At 35.6% G+C, this 24,994-nt stretch overlaps 1 protein-coding gene across 6 annotated transcripts; it reads right to left on the bottom strand.

Annotated features, from left to right (window-relative positions):
* Positions 1 to 72: 72 nt before the first annotated feature.
* Positions 73 to 23,033, bottom strand: LOC125669950 (sterol carrier protein 2-like). Of its 6 annotated transcripts, none has more exons than XM_048904823.2 (18): positions 22,890 to 23,033; positions 22,065 to 22,122; positions 21,780 to 21,851; positions 20,338 to 20,402; positions 16,965 to 17,028; positions 16,012 to 16,076; positions 13,757 to 13,883; positions 13,476 to 13,539; positions 9,558 to 9,644; positions 8,845 to 8,995; positions 8,665 to 8,716; positions 6,253 to 6,348; positions 4,522 to 4,629; positions 4,030 to 4,180; positions 2,533 to 2,626; positions 2,008 to 2,137; positions 1,787 to 1,863; positions 73 to 1,297 (listed from the first exon to the last, which is right to left on the bottom strand). In XM_048904823.2, the coding sequence occupies exons 1-18, from the start codon at positions 22,950 to 22,952 to the stop codon at positions 1,205 to 1,207; spliced, it is 1,617 nt and encodes a 538-aa protein (XP_048760780.2). In that variant the 5' UTR covers positions 22,953 to 23,033; the 3' UTR covers positions 73 to 1,204. The 6 variants fall into 6 exon arrangements, with proteins under 6 accessions (XP_048760780.2, XP_048760779.2, XP_056020038.1 ...); XM_048904822.2 differs by lacking the exon at positions 16,012 to 16,076 and adding an exon at positions 15,894 to 15,958; XM_056164063.1 differs by lacking the exons at positions 16,012 to 16,076; positions 22,890 to 23,033 and adding exons at positions 15,894 to 15,958; positions 22,584 to 22,772.
* Between the last annotated feature and the right edge of the window lie 1,961 nt (positions 23,034 to 24,994).

The following is a 24,994-nucleotide window of genomic DNA, read 5'->3' as shown; positions in this document are numbered from 1 at the left end:
AATACAATCCACCACGGCAGTCAGACGAGACACATCTCTCCCCTCTCTCAAATACAAGTCTGAACAAATGTGGGCTTTCTATCATTGTTTAATTTCACTTGCTTGGTACATAATCTTCTAATATCATAATTTTGTTTCAATAATCATGCAGAACATGGTTGTGCATTTCCATAAACTATGACAGCCAAATACCACATGAAAAATACGATTCAAATCATGAACACTACATTTGAGAACAAAGATGAAAAATACATGAACAATCATTGAAATATCATTAAATAGTAACCTCTAAAAATGGGTATTAAATTAGTACTGTGTCTAACATTGGGTTAGTACTATCAGTACTGTGGAATGTGAATTACATCTTAACAGGTAGGGTTTAAATTCTGGTTCAAAAAACAGCATCCAGTCTCAGCCAGACAAAATGTTTAATCTACATTGTATATCAATTTCAAAGGAATTAATATTTTTTTTATTAATATTTTTTCCAAAACTACATAAAATATGTCTTTATTAAGTAGAGAGCACTTAAATACATCAACATGGTGAATCTCTTAAGACATTTAAGTATTAGCTTCACAAACCACAGCTTTGTGTTTGCCAGACTGTGAGTTTGCTTCCTCTGTAAAAATCGTGGAATACTAATAATGAGAGAGAGAGAACTGAATGAAGGCAGCCTGGCTTTTAATCATCTGATGTTCCGAAGTTCACTTCAATGAAACATTTCAATTTCATAACACAGCATGTATACAATGGATTTATCTGATATGTGTCTTTTTCTTTTTATTGTATATGTATTGAATACAATTCCATACAATATAGATACATTTTAAATTAAATACATGTATATAAATTAACCTTGACAGGGAATACCAGTCACTATATGAGCATTTTAAAAATAAGATTGTCATTCATAAAATTTAATACTTAAAATTTAAGGAAATCACAGAGATATCATAAAATGGGAGTCCTCCATGTTGAATTCACACAAACTCTTGCTGATCAACAGTGAATATAGTCACATGATACAATTATCAGTGAGTGATTGGTGGATATAATCACATGATAAAATTATTGGTGACTGATTAGTGGATGAATTGCATGATTCAAAGGGTTCATCTGAATAGTGAGGCCTCACATCCTATATCCTAGAATTGTCTGAGTAAGGTTTGTTCACAGATTTTGCTTTTGACATGTTAGTTTTTCACAGCTTGGACTTGGTTCTGTTTTGGAATTCCCGCAGTTTCATGGCCAGCCCCATGTTGCCCTGGATCTTCAGCTTTCCTTGGAAGAATGCCTGAAAATGAGAGTGTATTGTGACTGAAATGTGTTCCCTTAATTTCAGATTTATGTTACTTTAACAAGGACACTTGACTAACATAAAAAATATGCACACACAATGTTACAAAACTTCTGACAATTTGGGAAACACCCTAAGCACACGAGACAGTTTTGACATACCCATCTAGTTCAAGTCAGTGGTTAGGGTGTTTCTTTGATGTACCTTGGGAGTTTCTGCGATATTAATTAGGAATTATCACAATGCACCTTGAGAGGTTCAGTAACATACCTTGAAAGATGTACCTTGAGAGGTTTAAAGTTACTGTGATGTACCTTGAGAGGTTCAAATTTACCGTGATGTACCTTGAGAGGTTCAAAGTTATCGTGATGTACCTTGAGAGGTTCAAATTTACCGTGATGTACCTTGAGAGGTTCAAGGTTACCGTGATGTACCTTGAGAGGTTCAAATTTACCGTGATGTACCTTGAGAGGTTCAGAAACATACCTGCTGTGGATTCAGTTTGCCCATCATTAGGTTCACCATGTCATCATCTGACATTATTATTGTCACGTCACCCTTAGCTACAATTAACAAATAAAAATTAGGAATCATCGTAGACACCGACAACAAACAATATTTCAAACTGCGATTGTCATGAATTAAAAATACTGATTATCCTGCTCAACAGGTTGAAATTTCAATTTTAATGAATGAGAGGTACGCACGCTCGACTCCAAATTTGACTGATCCGCTTCCATTTTTAGCATCCACTACCCACACGCCTTGATTCCCACCAGCTCCTTTAACTTTGAAGCAAAAAACACCCTTCATCTTTTTCACCCAAGTTGGTCCATCCTAAAATATAATTGATCAGGATTGTCCATAATTTTTTTTAGTAGGCAGTCTTTCTAAACTGCAGAGTTTTAAAACCGAGGAAAATGTGTTGCCTTTAGTAAATGAATGTCACACATACTAAATGACCAGTGTCTTATCTCTTACAGTATCAAAGTTCTATAGAGCAACAAAACGACAGATAGACGACAGAAAAAGTTAATCCCAAGTGTCGCTAGACTGGACAGGCAACATAAAAATGAAACGGGGTGCTTGGGGTCTCCACATTTTCAAAATTACTGAGTAATTAGGCACTTAAGTCAGAATTGTCAGAAAAATCCAGACCCCAAGGACTTGGTGTATCATCATGGTTTGATCCTGAAAACTTGATGTTTACCATGTGGAATACTAAATCGTACCTTGTCCAGATTTTCTTTGATTTCATCGAAGATGACTTTGCATTTGAAGTCCTTCTCTGTTGAACTGCTGGCAGGAGCAGCTTGAATTTGTCGTCTGCAAAATTTAAATGAGAGGCCTAAGGGCCACAATACTCACTGGAAGTGTCCTACTCTTACTAAACTGAGCTGCTCATTTATTTTGGACCCCTTTACACAACAAAGGGTTATGATCAGAACAAATCTGATTCAACACAAGGGCTAAAACAGTTGTCAAATTTTGAATGATCTTGGCCTACAAATCTACTTCAATTTGGCATAAGAATATCTAAAACTAACTCTTATGTCATGACACAGCCTTAAGCAGACTTTTCATCAAAGAATTTTGATGTCAAAGCAATAATATAAACTTGAATCTATTCAACACTTGGATGCATGATAAACATGTCAGCTTTATCAATCACAATTTTCCCTGGCTAGCCTAATGGTTATAGTGTCTGCTTCAGAACCAGGAGGCCCAGGTTTAATCTCAGCACTGCATCGAACCTATGACGTTTAACATTGGTTGTGGCTGTTCCTTCTCCAAGCGCCCAGTATTAGAAGTGAAAATCATGGGTCTTTTAAATATATCCTTAAAAATGGAGGTCTTGTGCCACAGCAGGCATGACACGATAAAGAACCTTCGCTGCTGTGACCTTGAGCATCAAAATTTGTGAAGCTTCACCTAAAGCTGCATCGTCGGAAATTCACGGTTGATTACGCTTCGTTCCTCTCTCCATCACCTGTGGGTCCATTCATTCCTACTCGCTCGTTCTCATGAATAAATATTTTAAAATATCGTCCGATCAAAGTAATCGTTATAGTAATGGAACTCTCCTGTTTTTAAAGGTAGCACTAACTTCACTTTGCTATCACAACAATTGTATACCGAAATTGGGCTGAAAGCGTCTTTTTGATTGGACAAATTCGCTTAGGGTTTTCCATGAGCGCCCAATCAAATTGCCTCATTAATTATTCATGAGAATGAGCGAGTAGGTATGAATGGACCCATGGGTGATGGAGAGAGGAACAAAGCGTAATCAACCGTGATTTTCCGATGATGCTAAAGCTGGTGACATCTCTCCTTGGGTGAAAATCGAATGGGGCGTAAAAACAAACTCAGGATGGTTTTAACTTACTTGAAACCTATTTTACCTCATTCTCAATCAACTTCCTGTATATCAACAATAACAAAATTCAATGACCAGTTATGTGAACAGTAGCCCAGTGGCTCTAAAAAAACAGAGACAGACAAACTCGACAAACTTTGATCAGAAAAGTACACTTAATATATTTTTTTTTTCATCTCAATAAGCTAGCATCAGGGATTCAATCTGTTTTTAACAAATATGTACACAAAGATGACATTCAGAAGAAACAATTAGCATTCCAGGACTAAAATACCAGTCCATGTGTCTGTGTAGCTGAGTCAGTTTCAAACAGACAATAGCTGTACACATTTGTGTGAGTTACACAACTTACTGAGCATTAGGAAATCCCAGTCTATAAATACTAATAACCACAGCGCCACCTAGCCCCAAGTTGTGTTGCAACGCCACCTTGGCCCCGTTCACTTGTCTCCTTCCTGCCATTCCCCTCAGCTGCCAGCTAAGCTCCGCACACTGAGCCAGACCTAGGGACATACATGAAGTGCAGACAAAAGAAGTCATAGGGGGGGGGGGGGGGGTTCAATTAAAAACACTGGTTAAATTAATACAGTCAGAATTACTGAAGAACATGACGATATCAACTGAGGAGGTTTAATTTCATAAAACAAGAAATTTTTAGTGTATTGTTGGTTGAGGAACAGAATTCAATATGAAAGTCTTATTTTTTATATATATATGAAAATTAAAACTCAGTTCAGCCAATTTAGGTACCTTCATTATGGAGATCTTATGATCTACATAAAGATATAGTCACTATGAAGGGTTATGTTTATGACTTTTATATTTTGAGCTCCATGGTTTTTACCGGTGGCGCCTAGAGGGTGTCCTTTTGAAATGAGTCCGCCACTTGGGTTGATGACAAACTTTCCACCATATGTGTTGTTTCCAGAGTCAATCAAATCCTTGGCTTTCCCTGTTTAAATCAAATGAATAATCTGTAATGGTAGAAAGATGTTTCAAGGAGTTTGTACATCATTCGTATCTGGAATGTGTCCAATCTTAATCTTTACAAGACACACCTATTCCTCTTACCTCAAGCATAGACTATTCTACTTCACCTTCCTCGCATACCAAAAACAGAGTATAATTTTACCTTCCTCACATAATAATACCAGTTTATACACATACCTTCCTCACATAATAATAATATACAGTAAAATATCTCTATCTCGAAGTTCAAGGGACTTCGAAAAAACTTCGAGATATCCGGGGGTTCGAGATATCCAAAATCGATCTTGAATTTTTTTTGAAGGGGGATATATGATGCATAGTATGGGATTTGCATTATAAACAACAACCCCGTTGCCATTTCTTATAATGCAAGTTGATTGATATTGTGGGATTTCAAAGGCAAATATTTCGGTGTTTTTTTCTCCATATCTATAAACATCACATTCACAACGTGTTTCAAAATTAAGATGATCGTACAATTTGTATGCTTACTTTACTGATGTCTAGGCCCGACTAGGATGTAGCTATTGCGTTGTAGTGAAAGAACCTATCACGTAAGAAACAAAAAAGACGGATTTTTAAAAAGAACTTTTTATGTTTATTAAATACAATATCTTATTAAGTACAGCTAATACGCATGCTATTTTATTCAGCATTTTTTATCCATGTTGATAATGTGTTTGGAGGGATTTCGTATTTTTTAGCGATGGCCGCCTTACTGTCAATTCCTTTCTCTACATCTGCAATAGCTTGAATCTTAGTTTCTATGGTATGCGATTTTAACTCTCTTTTAATGCCAGGGATTAGCAGCTTGTCTTTACTGTCTTGAGACATGTTGTCGAATTATGAAAATTTCACGGGTCTCTATTTATATGTTGTTGTGATCCAAAGTGTTTAATTTCTGTTCACTTTGAAGATTTTCGTGTTTTCTATGTTCTAGTTTTAATGATGAGGCGTGTATTATTAAATGCATTATCGTTATTATGAGCATTAACTTCAAGCTCACTTCGACAATTTTGTGCGTTTATCTAACCCACATGTTAATGATATAGCGTGTATCAATCAAAACACCATCCCTGGAATCGGGCGTGTCGGTTCATAATTGGCGGTGGACTTAATCCGTAATGTTGTAAGGCTTCACTAATCACCTGCGCTGTTGAAACAATTATGGCCACCCGTGACTACTCGGAAAAGGCGAGCGTGGATTAGCGGTCATTAATTATAATTGATGTAGCCGCGGGCGGAGACGTGTGTTTTAACGACGCCAGGTATGGTAAGCATACCGGAAAATTGACTGCACTTCGAGATAAGCCAGGTGAAATTAGGGCATGGGACCTTGAAAATACTTCGACATAAGCGGAGTATTCGAGATTACCGTGTTCGAGATATCAGAAGTTTTTCAAATCATTTATATAGGGAAAACGGCCGGGACCGGCGGTCGACTTCGACTCAAGCGGGGTATTCGAGACAAACCATATTCGAGATACAGATATTTTACTGTATAAGCATACCTTCCTCACTTAACAAGAATATATATAGCCATACCTTCCTCATATAACAAGAATATATATATATATAGCCATACCTTCCTCACACAGGCCCAAAGCCTCATAGGTAATGAGCTCATTACACGAGAAACAGTCATGAAGTTCCACAACCTGTACCGCATCTCTGCTCAACCCTGAAATTAACAGTGTTCATTACTCACCAATCATTTTCAATAGAATTCACAAAGTCTCCTTGCTTGCCCTTAATCTACACCTAAAATTTCTTCTGAATTCTATGCATTGGATTTTGATTCACTTGTCAGATTTTGGTTTACTTGCTTCTTTACTTGTCAAATTCTCATTTACTTGTTATTACATGTCAAAATGTGTGCCTACTTTAACTATCAGACTTTGGTTTAGTGCCAACTTTTACCTATCAGATTTTGATGTACCTAGGTTTACCTATCAGATTTTCATGTACCTAGTTTTAACCTATCAGATTTTCATGTACCTAGTTTTAACCTATCAGATTTTCATGTACTTAGTTTCACCTATCAGATTTTGATGTATCTAGTTTTAACCTATCAAATTTCCATGTACCTAGTTTTAACCTATCAGATTTTCATGTTCCCAGTTTTAACCTAACAGATTTTCATGTACCTACTTTTACCTAATAGATTTTCATGTACCTAGTTTTACCTATCAGATTTTCATGTACCCAGTTTTAATCTATCAGATTTTCATGGATCTACTTTTACCTAACAGATTTTCATGTACCTAGTTTTACCCATCAGATTTTCATGGACCTAGTTTCACCTATCAGATTTCCATGTACCTAGTTTTACCCATCAGATTTTCATGTATCTAGTTTTAACCTCTCAGCTTTTGATGTACCTGGTTTAAACCTATCAGACTTTCATGTCAAAATGTGTACCTACTTTTAACTATCAGACTTTGGCTTAGTGCCAACTTTTACCCATCAGACTTTGATGTACCTAGTTTTAACCCAACAGATTTTCATGTACCTAGTTTTACCTAACATATTTTCATGTACCTAGTTTTACCTATCAGCTTTTCATGTACTTTTACCTATCAGATTTTCATGTACCTAGTTTTACCTATCAGATTTTCATGTACCCAGTTTTAATCTATCAGATTTTCATGGACCTACTTTTACCTAACAAATTTTCATGTACCTAGTTTTACCCATCAGATTTTCATGGACCTAGTTTTAACCTATCAGATTTCCATGTACCTAGTTTTACCCATCAGATTTTCATGTACCTAGTTTTAACATCTCAGCTTTTGATGTACCTGGTTTAAACCTATCAGACTTTCATGTCAAAATGTGTACCTACTTTTAACTATCAGACTTTGGCTTAGTGCCAACTTTTACCCATCAGATTTTGATGTACCTAGTTTTAACCCAACAGATTTTCATGTATCTAGTTTTACCTAACATATTTTCATGTACCTAGTTTTACCTATCAGCTTTTCATGTACCTAGTTTTACCTAACATATTTTTATGTACCTAGTTTTAACCTAACAGATTTTCATGTACCTAGTTTTACCTATCAGATTTTCATGTACCTAGTTTTACCTATCAGATTTTCATGTACCCAGTTTTAATCTATCAGATTTTCATGGACCTACTTTTACCTAACAGATTTTCATGTACCTAGTTTTACATATCAGATTTGCATGTACCTAGTTTTACCCATCAGATTTTCATGTACCTAGTTTTAACATCTCAGCTTTTGATGTACCTGGTTTAAACCTATCAGACTTTCATGTCAAAATGTGTACCTACTTTTAACTATCAGACTTTGGCTTAGTGCCAACTTTTACCCATCAGACTTTGATGTACCTAGTTTTAACCCAACAGATTTTCATGTATCTAGTTTTACCTAACATATTTTCATGTACCTAGTTTTACCTATCAGCTTTTCATGTACCTAGTTTTACCTAACATATTTTTATGTACCTAGTTTTAACCTAACAGATTTTCATGTACTTAGTTTTACCTATCAGATTTTCATGTACCTAGTTTTACCTATCAGATTTTCATGTACCTAGTTTTACCTATCAGATTTTCATGTACCTAGTTTTACCTATCAGATTTTCATGTACCTAGTTTTACCTATCAGATTTTCATGTACTTTTACCTATCAGATTTTCATGTACCTAGTTTTACCCATCAGATTTTCATGTACCTAGTTTTACCTATCAGATTTTCATGTACCTAGTTTTACCTATCAGATTTTCATGTACCTAGTTTTAACCTATCAGATTTTCATGTACCTAGTTTTACCCATCAGATTTTCATGTACCTAGTTTTAACCTATCAGCTTTTGATGTACCTAGTTTTACATATCAGATTTTCATGTACCCAGTTTTAATCTATCAGATTTTCATGGACCTACTTTTATCTAACAGATTTTCATGTACCTAGTTTTACCTATCAGATTTTCATGTACCTAGTTTTACCCTAGAGACTTTGGTTTAGTACCTGCTTTCTCAAATGCTCGATTGGCTACTGCTTTTGCCATGTCATATCCAACCTGAAACAAAAACACAAGCATGTGGATTAAATATAGGATGTACTTGATATTAAATATATAAAGTGTGGCAGTCGTAGAACATTCTGAGACAGACAAATTCTAAAAGTCCTATCACAGTTCTTCATTACCATTTTCATACAAGAGTTGTCCTTAAATGCGCTTGGGAAATCAGTGCCCATTTCCATGGCAACAATTTCAACAGCCTGATTTTGTAGGTTATGTTTCTTTACAAATTCTTCGCTGCACAAAACCGCAGCTGCTGATCCATCTGACGTTGGACTAAATACATAAAAAGAACTAAGGTTATTCCATCATAAATATATAAATAGAACTAAGGTTACACCATCATAAATATATAAATAGAACTAAGGTTACTCCATCATAAATATATAAATAGAACTAAGGTTACACCATCATAAATATATAGATAGAACTAAGGTTACACCATCATAAATATATAAATAGAACTTAGGTTACTCTATCATAAATATATAAATAGAACTAAGGTTACACCATCATAAATAGAACTAAGGTTACTCCATTATAAATACATAAATTGAACTAAGGTTACACCATCATAAATATATAAATAGAGCTAAGGTTAGTCCATCATTAATATATGAATAGAACTAAGGTTAGTCCATCATAAATATATAAATAGAACTAAGGTGAATCCATCATCCATGTTATTCCGTCTATTGATTAAATTGTTAACTTCAGATATTGTATATATTTTTGTTGAAATACTAAGCTTAGAAATTCAAGTCTTGCATTATCCAATCCAGTCAAAATCAGATCTACTTTTAATCAGATTCAATATAATTTTTTTTCTTCAGCTTACCAACATTGCAGCTTGGTGAGAGGATCGTGAATTTTAGGGGATGCCATGATCTGTTCCAGAGAATATTCATCACGGAACTGGGAGTAGCTGTTTTCAAAATAAATACACAAGTCTATTCAAAGTGAAGCACAAAAACAAAATCATAATCCATAAAATTCTCAGAGTCCAGGCTGTGACAGAGCACTGGTTCCTCCCCACTACAACTCAGCTTTGTCCCTGTGACTGACAGAGCACTGGTTCCTCCCCACTACAACTCAGCTTTGTCCCTGTGACTGACAGAGCACTGGTTCCTCCCCACTACAACTCAGCTTTGTCCCTGTGATTGACAGAGCACTGGTTCCTCCCCACTACAACTCAGCTTTGTCCCTGTGATTGACAGAGCATTGGTTCCTCCCCACTACAACTCAGCTTTGTCCCTGTGACTGACAGAGCACTGGTTCCTCCCCAATACAACTCAGCTTTGTCCCTGTGATTGACAGAGCACTGGTTCCTCCCCCTACAACTCAGCTTTGTCCCTGTGACTGACAGAGTGGTCATGCCCATGAGGGTACGATGGTCTCTCACTCAGACATATGAATTTCTCTAGTTACTACAGTTACTCTGACACAATGACTCCTAAACAACAACATCTATATATCAAGACTTCTACAACGACCCCTAAACAATATCTATTTATCATACCTCTTATTATTAATTCTCAAATCTGATTGGCTGATGAAAAGCCTTTAGAATTCAACAATGACTCCAAAATGTACCTTACTGCAACAATGACTTCCGAATTACTGTACGTGCATAATATTGAGCGGTCATTATTACTAATGACCGCTGAATTTGACCGCTAATGATAAAAAATAACATTGTAAAAGCAATGATTTTGTCGAATGAATCAAACCCCAATCTTAGGTAGACTTCCCAAAGACAAACTCTGCTCCTTTGCTTGTTATGCACACACTAAATCATAATTTTTTAGCACAATTTGCGTCATGTTTGGATCTTTGTTGTAAACAACTACCTAGTGCCGAGATAGTTTGAATATATGTAACGTTACGAGGTAGGACTTTTATCAGACGTAAAATTATACAAATTTTTTGTAATAAACCATTTTGCTATTTCCAAGACGAAAAGATCCTTTGAATTATCTTTTGAATTATGATTCGGTGCACAATTCCATGTCCACAGTAGAGCTTGAAATGATCGACACGACACACAGACAGTGTAGAAATCTAAATGTGTGCTACAAATGCAGGATATATATCTGTTTGGGTTTATATTTCTATATCATATAATAAAACAATTAATCACCCGTGACCAGGCCTGGATTTCTCGAAAGAAACTTAAGTTGAAACTTGGACTTAAGTCTGAGATTTTGCTCAAATTTTGACTGCTCAAATAACACAAAAATTCAAACTTAAGTTTGAGATTTTTTTGAGAAAGCCAGTGGAATATGAGAACTCTAGACCAGGTCCACGATGTGACCTGACCGTGGCCACTGTCTGACCTTGTCTGGTCACCTTGTGGACCAGGTCTTGGGTTCTCATTTTCCCATGTTAAACTGATCGGGTGATTAATTGTATAATATTAAGACTTCCACAATGACCCCTAAACAGTTATCATGTACTTATGGATTGTTATAGGAGTGTTTGTGATTACGGATTGTTAGTGGAGTGTGTGTGATTACGGATTTTTAATGGAGTGTTTGTGATTACAGATTGCTAGTGGAGTATTTTTTATTACTTACAGATTGCTAGTGGAGAGTTTGTGATTACAGATTGTTTATTACTTATGGATTGTTAATGGAGTGTTTGTGATTACAGATTGTTAGTGGAGTGTGTGTGATTACTTATGGATTGTTAGTGGAGTGTTTTTTATTACTTGTGGATTGTTAATGGAGTGTTTGTGATTACGGATTGCTAGTGGAGTGTGTGTGATTACTTATGGATTGTTGTCTGTGATTACGGATTGCTAGTGGAGTGTGTGTGATTACGGATTGTTAGTGGAGTGTTTGTAATTACAGATTGTTAGTGGAGTGTGTGTGATTACTTACAGATTGTTCATGGAATGTCTGTGATTACGGATTGCTAGTGGAGTGTGTGTGATTACGGATTGTTAGTGGAGTGTTTGTAATTACAGATTGTTAGTGGAGTGTTTGTAATTACAGATTGTTAGTGGAGTGTGTGTGATTACTTATAGATTGTTAGTGGAGTGTTTGTGATTACAGATTGTTAGTGGAATGTTTGTGATTACGGATTGTTAATGGAGTGTTTGTGATTACAGATTGTTAATGGAGTGTTTGTGATTACTTATGATATGTTAGTGAAGTGTTTCTGATTACGGATTGTTAATGGGGTTTTTGTCATTACAGATTGTTAGTGGAGTGTTTGTGATTACTTATGGATTGTTAGTGGAGTGTTTGTGATTACGGATTGTTAGTGGAGTGTTTGTGATTACAGATTGTTAGTGGAGTATTTGTGATTACTTACAAATTGTTAGTTACTTACGGATTATTATTGGAGTGTTTGTGATTACGGATTGTTAGTGGATTGTTTGTGATTACTTATAGATTGTTAGTGAAGTGTGTGTGATTACTTAAGGATTGTTAGTGGAGTGTGTGTGATTACGGATTGTTAGTGGAGTGTGTGTGATTACAGATTGTTAGTGGAGTGTTTGTGATTACTTATGAATTGTTAGTGGACTGTTTGTGATTACGGATTGTTAATGGAGTGTTTGTGATTACTTACGGATTGTTAGTGGAGTGTTTGTAATTACGGATTGTTAATGGAGTGTTTGTGATTACGGATAGTTAGTGGAGTGTTTGTGATTCCTTACGGATTGTTAGTGGAGTGTTTGTGATTACGGATTGTTAGTGGAGTGTTTGTGATTATGGATTGTCAATGGAGTGTTTATGATTACAGTTTGTTAATGGAGTGTTTGTGATTACGGATTGTCAATGGAGTGTTTGTGATTATGGATTAATAATGGAGTGTTTGTGATTACTTAGGGATTGTTAGTGGAGTGTTTGTGATTACTTATAGATTGTTAGTGGAGTGTTTGTGATTATGGATTGTTAATGGAGTGTTTGTGATTACGGATTGTTAGTGGAGTGTTTGTGATTACTTACGGATTGTTAGTGGAGTGTTTGTGATTACGAATTGTTAATGGAGTGTTTGTGATTATGGATTGTTAATGGAGTGTTTGTGATTACGGATTGTTAATGGAGTGTTTGTGATTATGGATTGTTAATGGAGTGTTTGTGATTACTTACGGATTGTTAGTGGAGTGTTTGTGATTACTTACGGATTGTTAGTGGAGTGTTTGTGATTACGGATTGTTAATGGAGTGTTTGTGATTATGGATTGTTAATGGAGTGTTTGTGATTACTTACGGATTGTTAGTGGAGTGTTTGTGATTACTTATAGATTGTTAGTGGAGTGTTTGTGATTATGGATTGTTAATGGAGTGTTTGTGATTATGGATTGTTAATGGAGTGTTTGTGATTATGGATTGTTAATGGAGTGTTTGTGATTACTTACGGATTGTTAGTGGAGTGTTTGTGATTACTTACGGATTGTTAGTGGAGTGTTTGTGATTACTTATAGATTGTTAGTGGAGTGTTTGTGATTATGGATTGTTAATGGAGTGTTTGTGATTACGGATTGTTAATGGAGTGTTTGTGATTATGGATTGTTAATGGAGTGTTTGTGATTACTTACGGATTGTTAGTGGAGTGTTTGTGATTACTTACAGATTGTTAGTGGAGTGTTTGTGATTATGGATTGTTAATGGAGTGTTTGTGATTATGGATTGTTAATGGAGTGTTTGTGATTCCTTACGGATTGTTAGTGGAGTGTGTGTGATTACGGATTGTTAGTGGAGTGTTTGTGATTACGGATTGTTAGTGGAATGTTTGTGATTACTTACGGATTGTTAGTGGAGTGTTTGTGGTTCTTCCAGGCAATCTTTGCAAAATGCTCTGGTTGTGTTCCTACCAAAAACATTTTGATATCGACTTTTAATAACATTCATTAAAATTGACAATGACAGCATTAAATCGACTTACATGTAAAAATCACATCTAAAATCTAAAGTAAATTCTTCCAAACCATTGATCCCTAACATTGTCATTTCCCTACATGCTTTTTTAGCACTTTTTTGGATGTTAACCGAATCTGGAGGTCGTCACCAAGGCTCTCTGTACTTACCGTATTTTTCCATGTGTTCCCGGCCTGCATTTCCAAACATCTGAGCGGTGATGGGTCCCTTGTCTAGTCCGTGGGCATTCATCATTACCTCCATATGTTTGTCCATTGGGTTCGTTCTGTCTGTATACTGAAACAAAAAGTTTATGTTAATTACTGTCCACAAAAGATTCTAAAGTTGTTGGAATATAAACATATCTATTAAATTCAACCAATCTGATTTTTACTACAGGTTAAATGGAGGACAGTACAACATTACCATAATCTTGGTGTAAATAAAATAAGCTATAACTGAATATAATATATATTAAATCAAATATTTATATCTATACACGTGGGGGAACTTTACGTGCTTTTTATGTGACCATGTAATTTGTGTAAATTTCCCTTACGTATAAATTACCACTTTCACAGTATTCAAGAAGCGATGAAATTAATTAGACTTAGATAAAAATAAATATAAGGTGTGCATAGATAATTTATAGCTAGTATATATTGTGTGTGCACATATTTTAGTGTGATTCTAATTTTGGCATCTTTAGAGCTGGAAAAGAGCTTGAATGATAAAATTTTCTAAGTATCTATTGATGCACACAACAGAAACACAAACTCATGATTATGTCCATCACCTGACATTGTGCTAGGTTTTAAATGCATTAAAGCACACATACAGCAGAAAATCAAAGAAACAACAAAATACAACAACCAAAATTAAAAGCTTGATATACTGCATTAAAAACTAACAAGCAAAATTAATTCTATAAAGTTTACACCACATTCCAACTCATATCAGTATGTAGTATGTAGAGACATAGTAAATGTAGAGACATGTCAGTATGTAGAGACACAGTAAATGTAGAGACATACTAAATGTAGAGACACAGTAAATGTAGAGACATGTCAGTATGTAGAAACATGTCAGTATGTAGAGACATATCAATATGTAGAGACATGTCAGTATGTACACATAGTAAATGTAGAGACATGTCAGTATGTAGAGACATATCAATATTTAGAGAAATCTCAGTATGTAGAGACATGTCAGTATGTAGAGACATGTTAGTATGTAGAGACATGTCAGTATGTAGAGACATGTCAGTATGTAGAGACATGTCAGTATGTAGAGACATGTTAGTATGTAGAGACATGTCAGTATGTAGAGACATGTCAGTATGTAGAGACACAGTAAATGTAGAGACATGTCAGTATGTAGAGACATGTCAGTATGTAGAGACACAGTAAATGTAGAGACATGTCAGTATGTAGAGACATGTTAGTATGTAGAGACATGTCAGTATGTAGAGACATGTCAGTATGTAGAGACATATCAGTATGTAGAGACATAGTAAATGTAGAGACATATCAATATGTAGAGACATATCAATATGTAGAGACATGTCAGTATGTAGAGACATGTCAGTATGTAGAGACATGTTAGTATGTAGAGACATGTTAGTATGTAGAGACATGTCAGTATGTAGAGACATGTCAGTATGTAGAGATATATCAATATGTAGAGACATATCAATATGTAGAGACATATCAATATGTAGAGACATGTCAGTATGTAGAGACATGTTAGTATGTAGAGACATGTCAGTATGTAGAGACATATCAGTATGTAGAGACATGTCAGTATGTAGAGACATGTCAGTATGTAGAGACATGTCAGTATGTAGAGACATCAGTATGTAGAGACATGTTAGTATGTAGAGACATATCAATATGTAGAGACATGTCAGTATGTAGAGACATGTTAGTATGTAGAGACATGTTAGTATGTAGAGACATGTCAGTATGTAGAGACATGTCAGTATGTAGAGACATGTTAGTATGTAGAGACATGTCAGTATGTAGAGACATGTCAGTATGTAGAGACACAGTAAATGTAGAGACATATCAGTATGTAGAGACATGTCAGTATGTAGAGACACAGTAAATGTAGAGACATGTCAGTATGTAGAGACATGTCAGTATGTACACATAGTAAATGTAGAGACATATCAATATGTAGAGACATGTCAGTATGTAGAGACATAGTAATCAGGTTAGAAATATCTTAATGACCAAGCATAGTTAGATAGCGTGCAATTTATTCTTTAGTTAACATTTAAATAACCGAACCACAGAAACATCTTACAGTTGATCCTAGGGATCCTTTCTGCATCTTTTCAAATCCGAGCGCCAGCACGCAATCTGCCAGTCCTGTAAGACAATATAGCATTTAATTCATAGAACTTGATAGTCATTCAAATTACCTTCTTTTTCAGTGACCCTCTCTCCATCTTCTCAAATCCAAGAGCCAATACACAATCAGCTAGCCCTACAATCAAGACAATCAGCACACGCACATCCAGTTAACATAATATAATCGTACACTGCCATCTACATCAATCAGAGAGACCTGCACTCTCATCTGATGTACTGAAGGACCCAACCCTTTATATACAATGTACAGAGTATATATCACAAACATACTGAAGGACCCAACCCTTTATATACTATGTACAGAGTATATATATCACAAACACACACCCTTTAACTTTCATCTTTAATGAAAATGGGCAAATTCAAAGGTAAACATCAATTTATTAATTACTTAAAATCACAAATTACACACATACAAAAACAAAAAACCAATTTTGGACCAATTTAAAACTAGGCAATATCATTTTCCAATGCACATGAACAAAAATAAGAAGGCAGAAATTTCCCATTGTACATTACTTTCACTTTTCTCCCATTATGAGGTTCCTTGCTATACAGTGTGACCCTCCCTACAATTCCCGACTCACCTACCATTATGAGGTTCCTTGTTATATACAGTATGACCCTCTCTACAGACCCAGACTTACCTCCCATTGAGGTTCTTTGTTATATACAGTATGACCCTCTCTACAGACCCAGACTTACCTCCCATTATGAGGTTCTTTGTTATATACAGTATGGCCCTCTCTACAGACCCAGACTTACCTCCCATTATGAGGTTCCTTGTTATATACAGTATGGCCCTCTCTACAGACCCAGACTTACCTCCCATTATGAGGTTCCTTGTTATATACAGTATGACCCTCTTTACAGACCCAGACTTACCTCCCATTGAGGTTCTTTGTTATATACAGTATGGCCCTCTCTACAGACCTAGACTTACCTCCCATTATGAGGTTACTTGTTATATACAGTATGGCCCTCTCTACAGACCCAGACTTACCTCCCATTATGAGGTTCTTTGCCATATACAGTGCAGTAGATCCTGTGGCACAGGCATTGTTCACCTGTCAAACAACAACACACAGAAACTGTATTTCATCTTCGATGACTTAGGGGGTAAAACACATAGCTAGGTATTGAGAGTAAAAACCATACTACAATGACTTTGAAGATTGCAGTATACTGTGATATATTGTAGATACACTGGGAATAAAAGTTAATCGAATTTGAAATAGGTAATCATTTGATCAAGTTCATAAAATCTTATTTTGTATTCAAATGAAACAGAAACTTAATACGCTACTATATTTCGTATTACAATGGTCTAACCATGCGTGGCTTCAAAATTAGAATTACAATTAAACATCTAGTGCTGTTCTACAACACGATTAAAACTTGGTGGGTATCAAACTTTAAGTGTTTATTTTGATATTTTCTAGACATTGAAGAGTTCATATCTATGTCATAAAATAATGTATATGTATTTTATTTTCCAATATATTGTTGTTCTGGGTTTTATCACAATATAACGATATACTGGTAATATCACACACCCCTATAACACATTTTTAAAAAAACTGTTGAAGAAAACTTTAAGGGGCATGGACACTGTTGAGCTGTAAATTTTATTTTTCCATTTTTATTGTTTACAGTCCTTAACTAACGTATTTCTAAAGGTCAACCAAAATTTGAATATCAGTTTTTGAGTTATAAGTGAAATACAGCACTCACAATTCTTTGTTATGTAATCAAGGCTTGTGTCATGTTTTTGTTTACTTATAGACTGCTTGATAGAAAATAGCATAAGATGTACTAAACACTAGAAACTATTAAATTATGTTCAGAATTAACTTGTAAATTGAAAAATCTGGTTTTAACGAACATTTACTGGTATATCTAGCTTGAGGCATGAGCCTTGTTTACATAACAAAAAATTGTGAGCTCTGTATCTCCCATGCAACTCGACAACTGACATTCGAATTTTTGCTAACCATCAGAAATGCCTTAATTAAGCATTTTGAACCCCCCAAAAAAAGGGAAAAATAAAATTTGAAAATGTTCAGCTGAAATCAAATCCATGCCCCTTCTATAGTAACACAGTATACTTCTGATGTACTGAAAATCAAGGAATCAACCCGAATGGTTCATTATATTCAAACTTCAATATAACTGATTTTGATCTATATAAATAATGTGACTGGGGATTTATTTTTACTTCTGTGTAACAGATAGTTAAAAAAGGCAACTTCAATTTAAGTGGAGTAGATTGTATTTCTAAAATGAAAGATTCTGTTTCACAAATATCACTACCATAGTTTCATAAATTTAAGGATCTGCCAATAACAAGAGGCCCATGGGCCACATCACTCACCTGAGTCACATTGACCCATATTTAAAGATTTTTCCTAATATATTCACATGTAAAACTTTGATCCCTATTGTGGCCCCAAGCTACCACCAGGGGTCATAATTTTTACAAACTTGAATCTGCACTATGTCAGGAAGCTTTCACATATATGTAAACTTCTTTGGCCCAATGGTTTTTGAGAAGAAGACTTTTAAAGATTTTCTCTATATATTTATATGTAAAACCTTGATCCCCCATTATGGGCCCCATCCTACCGCCAAGGGCCATAATTTTAACAAATTTGAATCTGCACTATGTCAGGAAACTTTCATGTAAATTTCATCTCTTCTGGCTCAGTGGTCCCTTCACCTAAGGATGCTTTTGGTCATATTTGGTTAAAATTGGCCCAGTGGTTCTGGAGAAGAAGTTGAAAATGTGAAAAGTTTACAAACAGACGGACAGACAGACAATGGACAACTGGTGATCAGAAAAGCTCACTTGAGCTTTCTGTTCAGGTGAGGTAAAAACCACTTCATTGTTACGTAAAGATGACAGCTGTCTTTCATTCTTTTTTTCTTCAATATCAAAAACATGTGTCGTTGCTTTTCACTTGATATTGTTATTTCATTCATCCACAAAAAAAGTACCAGAAATGGTATACAGTATATATTTCCCCTCACAAACCTGTGTAAGGTGTAAGCCATGAGTTGAAGAACTTTACTGAAGGTAAAATCAGTCATCATTAAGCTGCAACATACTTTCTTTTGCATTGTATGAATAAATGGCCCTAGCTTCAATACAAAAACAAAGAGCTCTGGGTGTAAAATATTTCCCAAAATTAACTAAGTTCAACAAACATCAAAGAAAATTGTAGGGAATCAAATTCCTTACAATATGCACATCTTCAGTAACAGGGTTCAACAACCTGTAATTTTCTTTTTTAAAACATTTTTTTAAATCAAAATCCTTGCCACATACAGCTCATCAATACCTATAAAAACACTCTGTAAAATGAGAAGGTGTTCATCTGAAAACTGTGGGAGAAATTAGACAGACAAATCATGCACCCTCCATAAAACATTAAATTTCAAATAAAGAAGAGGCAAAACTCCTGTATCAGAGGTTGAAACGGATCAAAATTGCGATGTCATCTAGTGTGACCCACAAAGAAGCAACATAACAAGTTTTAATTAACTTGATATAAACAGAGAAGTGATCAAAAGTAAAAACAGAAACAGACAACCAAACAGACATCGCTGTACCATAATTCCAAATACAACACAGAACATGTGGTACTAGGGATGTATGTAACTATCCTTTCTAGTAAACTAGCTTCCCAATCTCAGACATTAACAAGAGGTACTGTGAGCAATGCTCACTAAGAATACCCCCGTTTACCCCAATCTCCCAAAGGGTGTTGTTAGTAGGTATAAATTACCTCTTTCCTGAGTGTAAAAATATGGTATGCCTTTGTAGAAGAAAATGGAAGATCTAGTTCGAACACAAATCCATAACATCAACCTATAATTTTGACCTTGAGATCAAAGGTCATGGTCATAAAGAGGTCATGAATGTACATGACACATAGTCTCATGGTGATACACCCATGTCTTATGGTATGACTATGTCAAAACCCTATAATCAATTTTGACCTTGAGGTCAAAGTTCAAGGTCAAATAGAGGTCATGAAGGTACACTCATGTGTCAAATATGGTATGCCTATGTCAAAGAACAAAGAAGTCATGGCCCGGACACGAATCCATTGTAAAAAACCTTTAATTTTGACCTTGAGGTCAAGGTCATATAGAGGTCATGAAGGTATTCGACACATCGTCTCATGGTGATCCACCTGTGTGCCAAATATGGTATGCCTAAGTCAAAGAACAAAGAAGTCATGGCCCGGACACGAATCTGCACAGACAGACAGACGGACAGACAGAGTGATTCCTATATACCCCCCCCCCCCCCCCTGAACTTCGTTCGGGGGGTATAATAAGATGTGTTTGTGAAAAAAGCATCAACCTACATTGTAGATTGGGATCCCACTCATTCCAAGCTGGTATAGTGCCCTCTGTCCACAGGTGGTGTCTCCTGGAATTGCATAAAGCAAGAATCAGATTGTACAAGTATACTAAGTTTTCCTGGTAAACATAAGCTCATTACATTACCGTAACAATATCTCACCTAGACATTATCGTAACAATATCTCACCTAGACATTACTGTAACAATATTTCACAAAGACATTAATCATAACAATATCCCACATAGACACTTCCGTAACAATATCTCACATAGCAGTGCTCCAAGTCACATCTGCTATCAGGTCGCAAAATGGCGACCTAGAAATATTTCTGGTCGCCATTTTCAAATTTCTAGTCGCCATGTTCAAAATTTCTACTCGCCATGGTAAAAGATTTTGTAAATAAAACAAACAAAACGCATACATGGGTGTATATTTTTTTCTTGAAAGATATTCAAATTAAAAAAAAAACTTGTAGGTCTTATTTTTAAACTGAATAGAAATGTGCTGTGAAACATGCTGGATGCTAACAAGTCAAGTATTTCCTCTGGCAAAAGTTGTATTGCATTGGGTCATCTTGTATATTTTATAGTACGCTTCTGGGGAGGAAAACCCAGCGTTCCAAACAAGGATTTGCTTTAAGGTCCTCAATAAAGTGGGCCTTCACTGCTTATGCGAATAAGAGCTTCTACTTTTGTAGGATATTTTGCTGAACAATCAGTACCAGCATCAATAAGAACACTACATCCCGAGTTTGTAATGTCTGAAAATTAGCAGCAACAGTTGCCCCGCTTGACTTACTGCTAATAATGCAGTCACGGACAAGGCGTGTCTCTTACTGTTACCGTGAATAGTCACACTTCCACATTTGAAAGATGTACACCAGGTCGTGGTGAAATCGGACAATGGATGTCCAGAAATGGTGGACGTTGCTGGCTGAATGGCCTCACAAATTCTGCAAAACATTTTGCAATCTCTGTATATCAACCACGAAAATTCCTTCAACCATTAGGATTGGGGTTCTTCCTTTACTTTTGCATTTTTCTTTAGACACATGCAGCTACGTCATCTTTAAATGCAGAACTTTCTCCGTGTGATTTTTGAATTTCTTTGTTGCATGTACTAGGCCGAGGCTTCTACTTTTTACGAAGTCCAAAGTGTTTTAACCCTCGTTTTACCGCCATCTTGATTGCTTTCAAACGCTGTTTTGACCGAGACTGAAACATATTTATTCAGACTTCCGATCCCGATTACAAAATTTTACTGCATGCCCAATTTTTTTCCACTCGCAAAATTGCGACTTAAATATAATCTCTAGTCGCAAAATCGATTTTCTGGTCGCAAATGCGACTGTTTTACTCGCAACTTGGAGCACTGCATAGACATTATTATCAAAACAATATCTCACATAGACGTTACCGTAACAATATCTAACATAGACATTACCGTAACAATATCCCACACAAGCATGCTCAATCTGATCATACGTCACACCAGCATCCTCCAGGGCTTTTGTTCCTAAAAACAATTACCATTTCAGTCATACTTCAGACACTTACAAAGAAGAAACTTGAGCATCAGTTTTTATGCATGATATGATGATTAAATACTTTTTAGAAAACCATATCATGATGCATTTATCACTCAGTTATCACATGTCTACTGATACTGAAACTTTTTATCTTTGATAAAGCTGGCAATGTGTTATCTGTAAATTTACACAATACAAACCTGCTTCTTTGGCCATATCTGGATAATCAAAGTCATCTCGGCGACCTGGCTTCTCAAACTGTTGCATATATGAAACATATATATATTGAAGACATGCTAGAGATTTTTATAGCTAGTCAGAGTACCAAGGGCCTCTCATTCAAGTCACCATGTCATACTGAATTTTATAAACATAAATCCATACTTTGACGCTATACTGTACCAAAAGCCATGGTGAGTTTGAAAAAAAATCTAGGTTTTATGAAGATGCATACACATTTAATAAAATTGAAATTAAACATTTAATAAATATGAAATTACACATTTAATAAATAGGAAATTAGGCATTTAATGAATATGGAATCTGATGAATGTTCTGGATAAGATTTTCTTGTAAGTAAGAAATATATCTTTTGTGATTTTTTTATTCAACTCTACTTTGTCCTATCTGCACAATATTTATGTTTGCAGTCTTCTATCTCTTGAAATTATTTCTTCTGTAAAGTTCTGTATATTTCACTTTTAAGTTCTAATAAATACCACAATTAATGCTGCATTTGGCTCAGGCAACGCAATATTTCAGTCACGTCTTACTTCTGGATTATGCCACGAGCAAACACGATTTTCATTGATAATTTATGCTGTGCTGTTGAATAATTCTCAACCCTTGATCCAGTTTCCCTTGTGACTGAGCAGAGGACAAAGTCCACGTCTCCCGTTAACCAGATTCTTTACAGTATTAATGGGATTAAAATTACTCTTGAGAAAATAATAAACACTCAATTAACGACAATTCTATTAAACACTCAATTAACGACAATTCTATGATGCATAGGAAAATTTTACCTTGGTCATGCCGACTCCGACCACAAATACTCGTCTGTTGGCTGTTTGTCTGGAGGCTGCCATGTTGCTGGGAATATTGCCGGAAGTGAATAGATAAAAGAACCCAGTGAATGATTTGCTTTTCCGGAATGTCACCCTGACATCAATAACAATCCCGGTGTTACAATGAATTTTTTTAAATCTAAAAATCTAAAAAGCGTGCATAAGGCAGTTTTTGCCCCGCCCCTAAGGCCCCAGGGGTGCAGAAGTCCTGAAATTTATAATTTGTGCCCCCCTTGTCCCACTTGCTTCATACCAAATTCGAAAAGGATTGGAATCCATCAAGAAGAAGTTCAAAATTTCTATTGTTCACATATTTAATAACTGACCATTTTGGTCCCACTCTAATACCAAAACCCCTACCCCTGGGATCATCAAACTTATAATTTTGGTAAAGGACTATCCGCTCTTTCTAAACATCCATTTAGTTTCAATTTAGCACTAAGAAGGTGATATTTTTAAAAGTGTTTTACACATAAACACTATGTACTAAAATTGGCCCCGCCCTGCGGTCAAAACCCCTACCCCGGGGATCGTGAAATTTACAATTTTGATAAAGGCCTTCCTGCTCTACATCACTATGCATAGACAATTAGTTTTTTGTTGGTTTTTTTTTTTTTTTTTTTTTTTTTTTTTTTTACACATGTGCGGTTCTAGAGAAAATGTTTGAAAATTGGTCAATTTTGGGCAGTTTTTGCCTGCCCCAAAGGCCCCAACAATTTATGTCCCCCTTGTTCCAAAGACGCTTCATACTGAATTTGAAAAGAATTCAGTGGAATGGAATTGGAGTTGATACTGTATAAAGTCTAAATGCATACTTAGGAATAGCAGAGAAGGATGTACACAAAGTGGTGAATTTCACAAACCAGGGTTTTGACTCTAGGATGGGTCCAGATTAGTCGTATCTTTTAGTGTTAATACACATATTATATTATGTAAAACCTTTCATCAGTGTATGCACTTTTGAGGGCATTGAAGTTTTAAGAACACATCTTCTTTTATACTGTTGCTGAATATTAGAATTTAGCTTCAATATTTAGAAAAGGATTTTTATATCATTTAATAACTTTTAAAGTGATGACTTATAAACGATGCTGATTGGTTGAAAAATTCGTTTGATTTCTCTGTCAAAATTTCGTTCGGAGTTCATCTGCACTCATCGTCGCAAACCACGGTTTTGAGTCCACTCACGCTCCCTCATATGATGATGGAGATAATCGAATAGAAGCACCCGTGGGTAACCGACGATGATCTGCTCTAAGCCCGCGGGACTACTTTTCTCTGGAATGCGTCGTCCCCGTTCTAATTTTAGCGCTATTTATAGAACGGGATTTTCCACACAAGCATTATATAATAACGATATGCATTTGTTTGATTTTTGTTTTTCATTGCTATCAAAAATTAGCACAACTAAAGATATGAATAAAATACAAATCAATTTAAAGAAACAACATACATAGGCGATGACGTGGCAGAGTAGTCAATTTGATGACGTAGACCACTTAATGGTAGAAGTAGACAGACTACACGAGTTCCCGGTATGAATCGTCTGCTTTACGAGATCGATAACATTACGGAGCAAGTGGCGAATTCTGATCTGGTAAATATCAATGAAATTGAACTGCATTATATGGGGCTCAGTCAACGAGTGCGTTTTAAACGTTTTTCCTCGATATTGAAATGGAGCCGAATTGCATTCCACCGTTCCAACGTCTCGTTTTTGTCTTTTCTGGCCGTTTATAAATGACACTAGCGCTGTGCCTCTCATCCACATTTTTCCAAACTGGTGACCTCCGAGGTCAATGCACATCGAAGATTACGAACAATTATTGTCAGGAAGATACGAATTCACGAATCAACATTTTCTGTTGATGTGACGAGTTTATTACTTCAGATCCACTCTGATTTAATGAGATTATATTCAATCACAAATGTGTTATTCTATTTTGTTCTTTGATTATTCAATAATTTTACAGTCAGTTTTTTAAAATATTAAAGTGAAATAACAAAAGGTGATCAATCTCATATTATAAGGAATACAAAATTAAAGAGTTGGGCAAATACGC

Source organism: Ostrea edulis, chromosome 4 (genome assembly GCF_947568905.1).
Source record: "Ostrea edulis chromosome 4, xbOstEdul1.1, whole genome shotgun sequence".
NCBI classification, from domain to species: Eukaryota; Metazoa; Mollusca; class Bivalvia; order Ostreida; family Ostreidae; genus Ostrea; species Ostrea edulis.
This window is presented reverse-complemented; position numbering and strand designations above follow the sequence as displayed.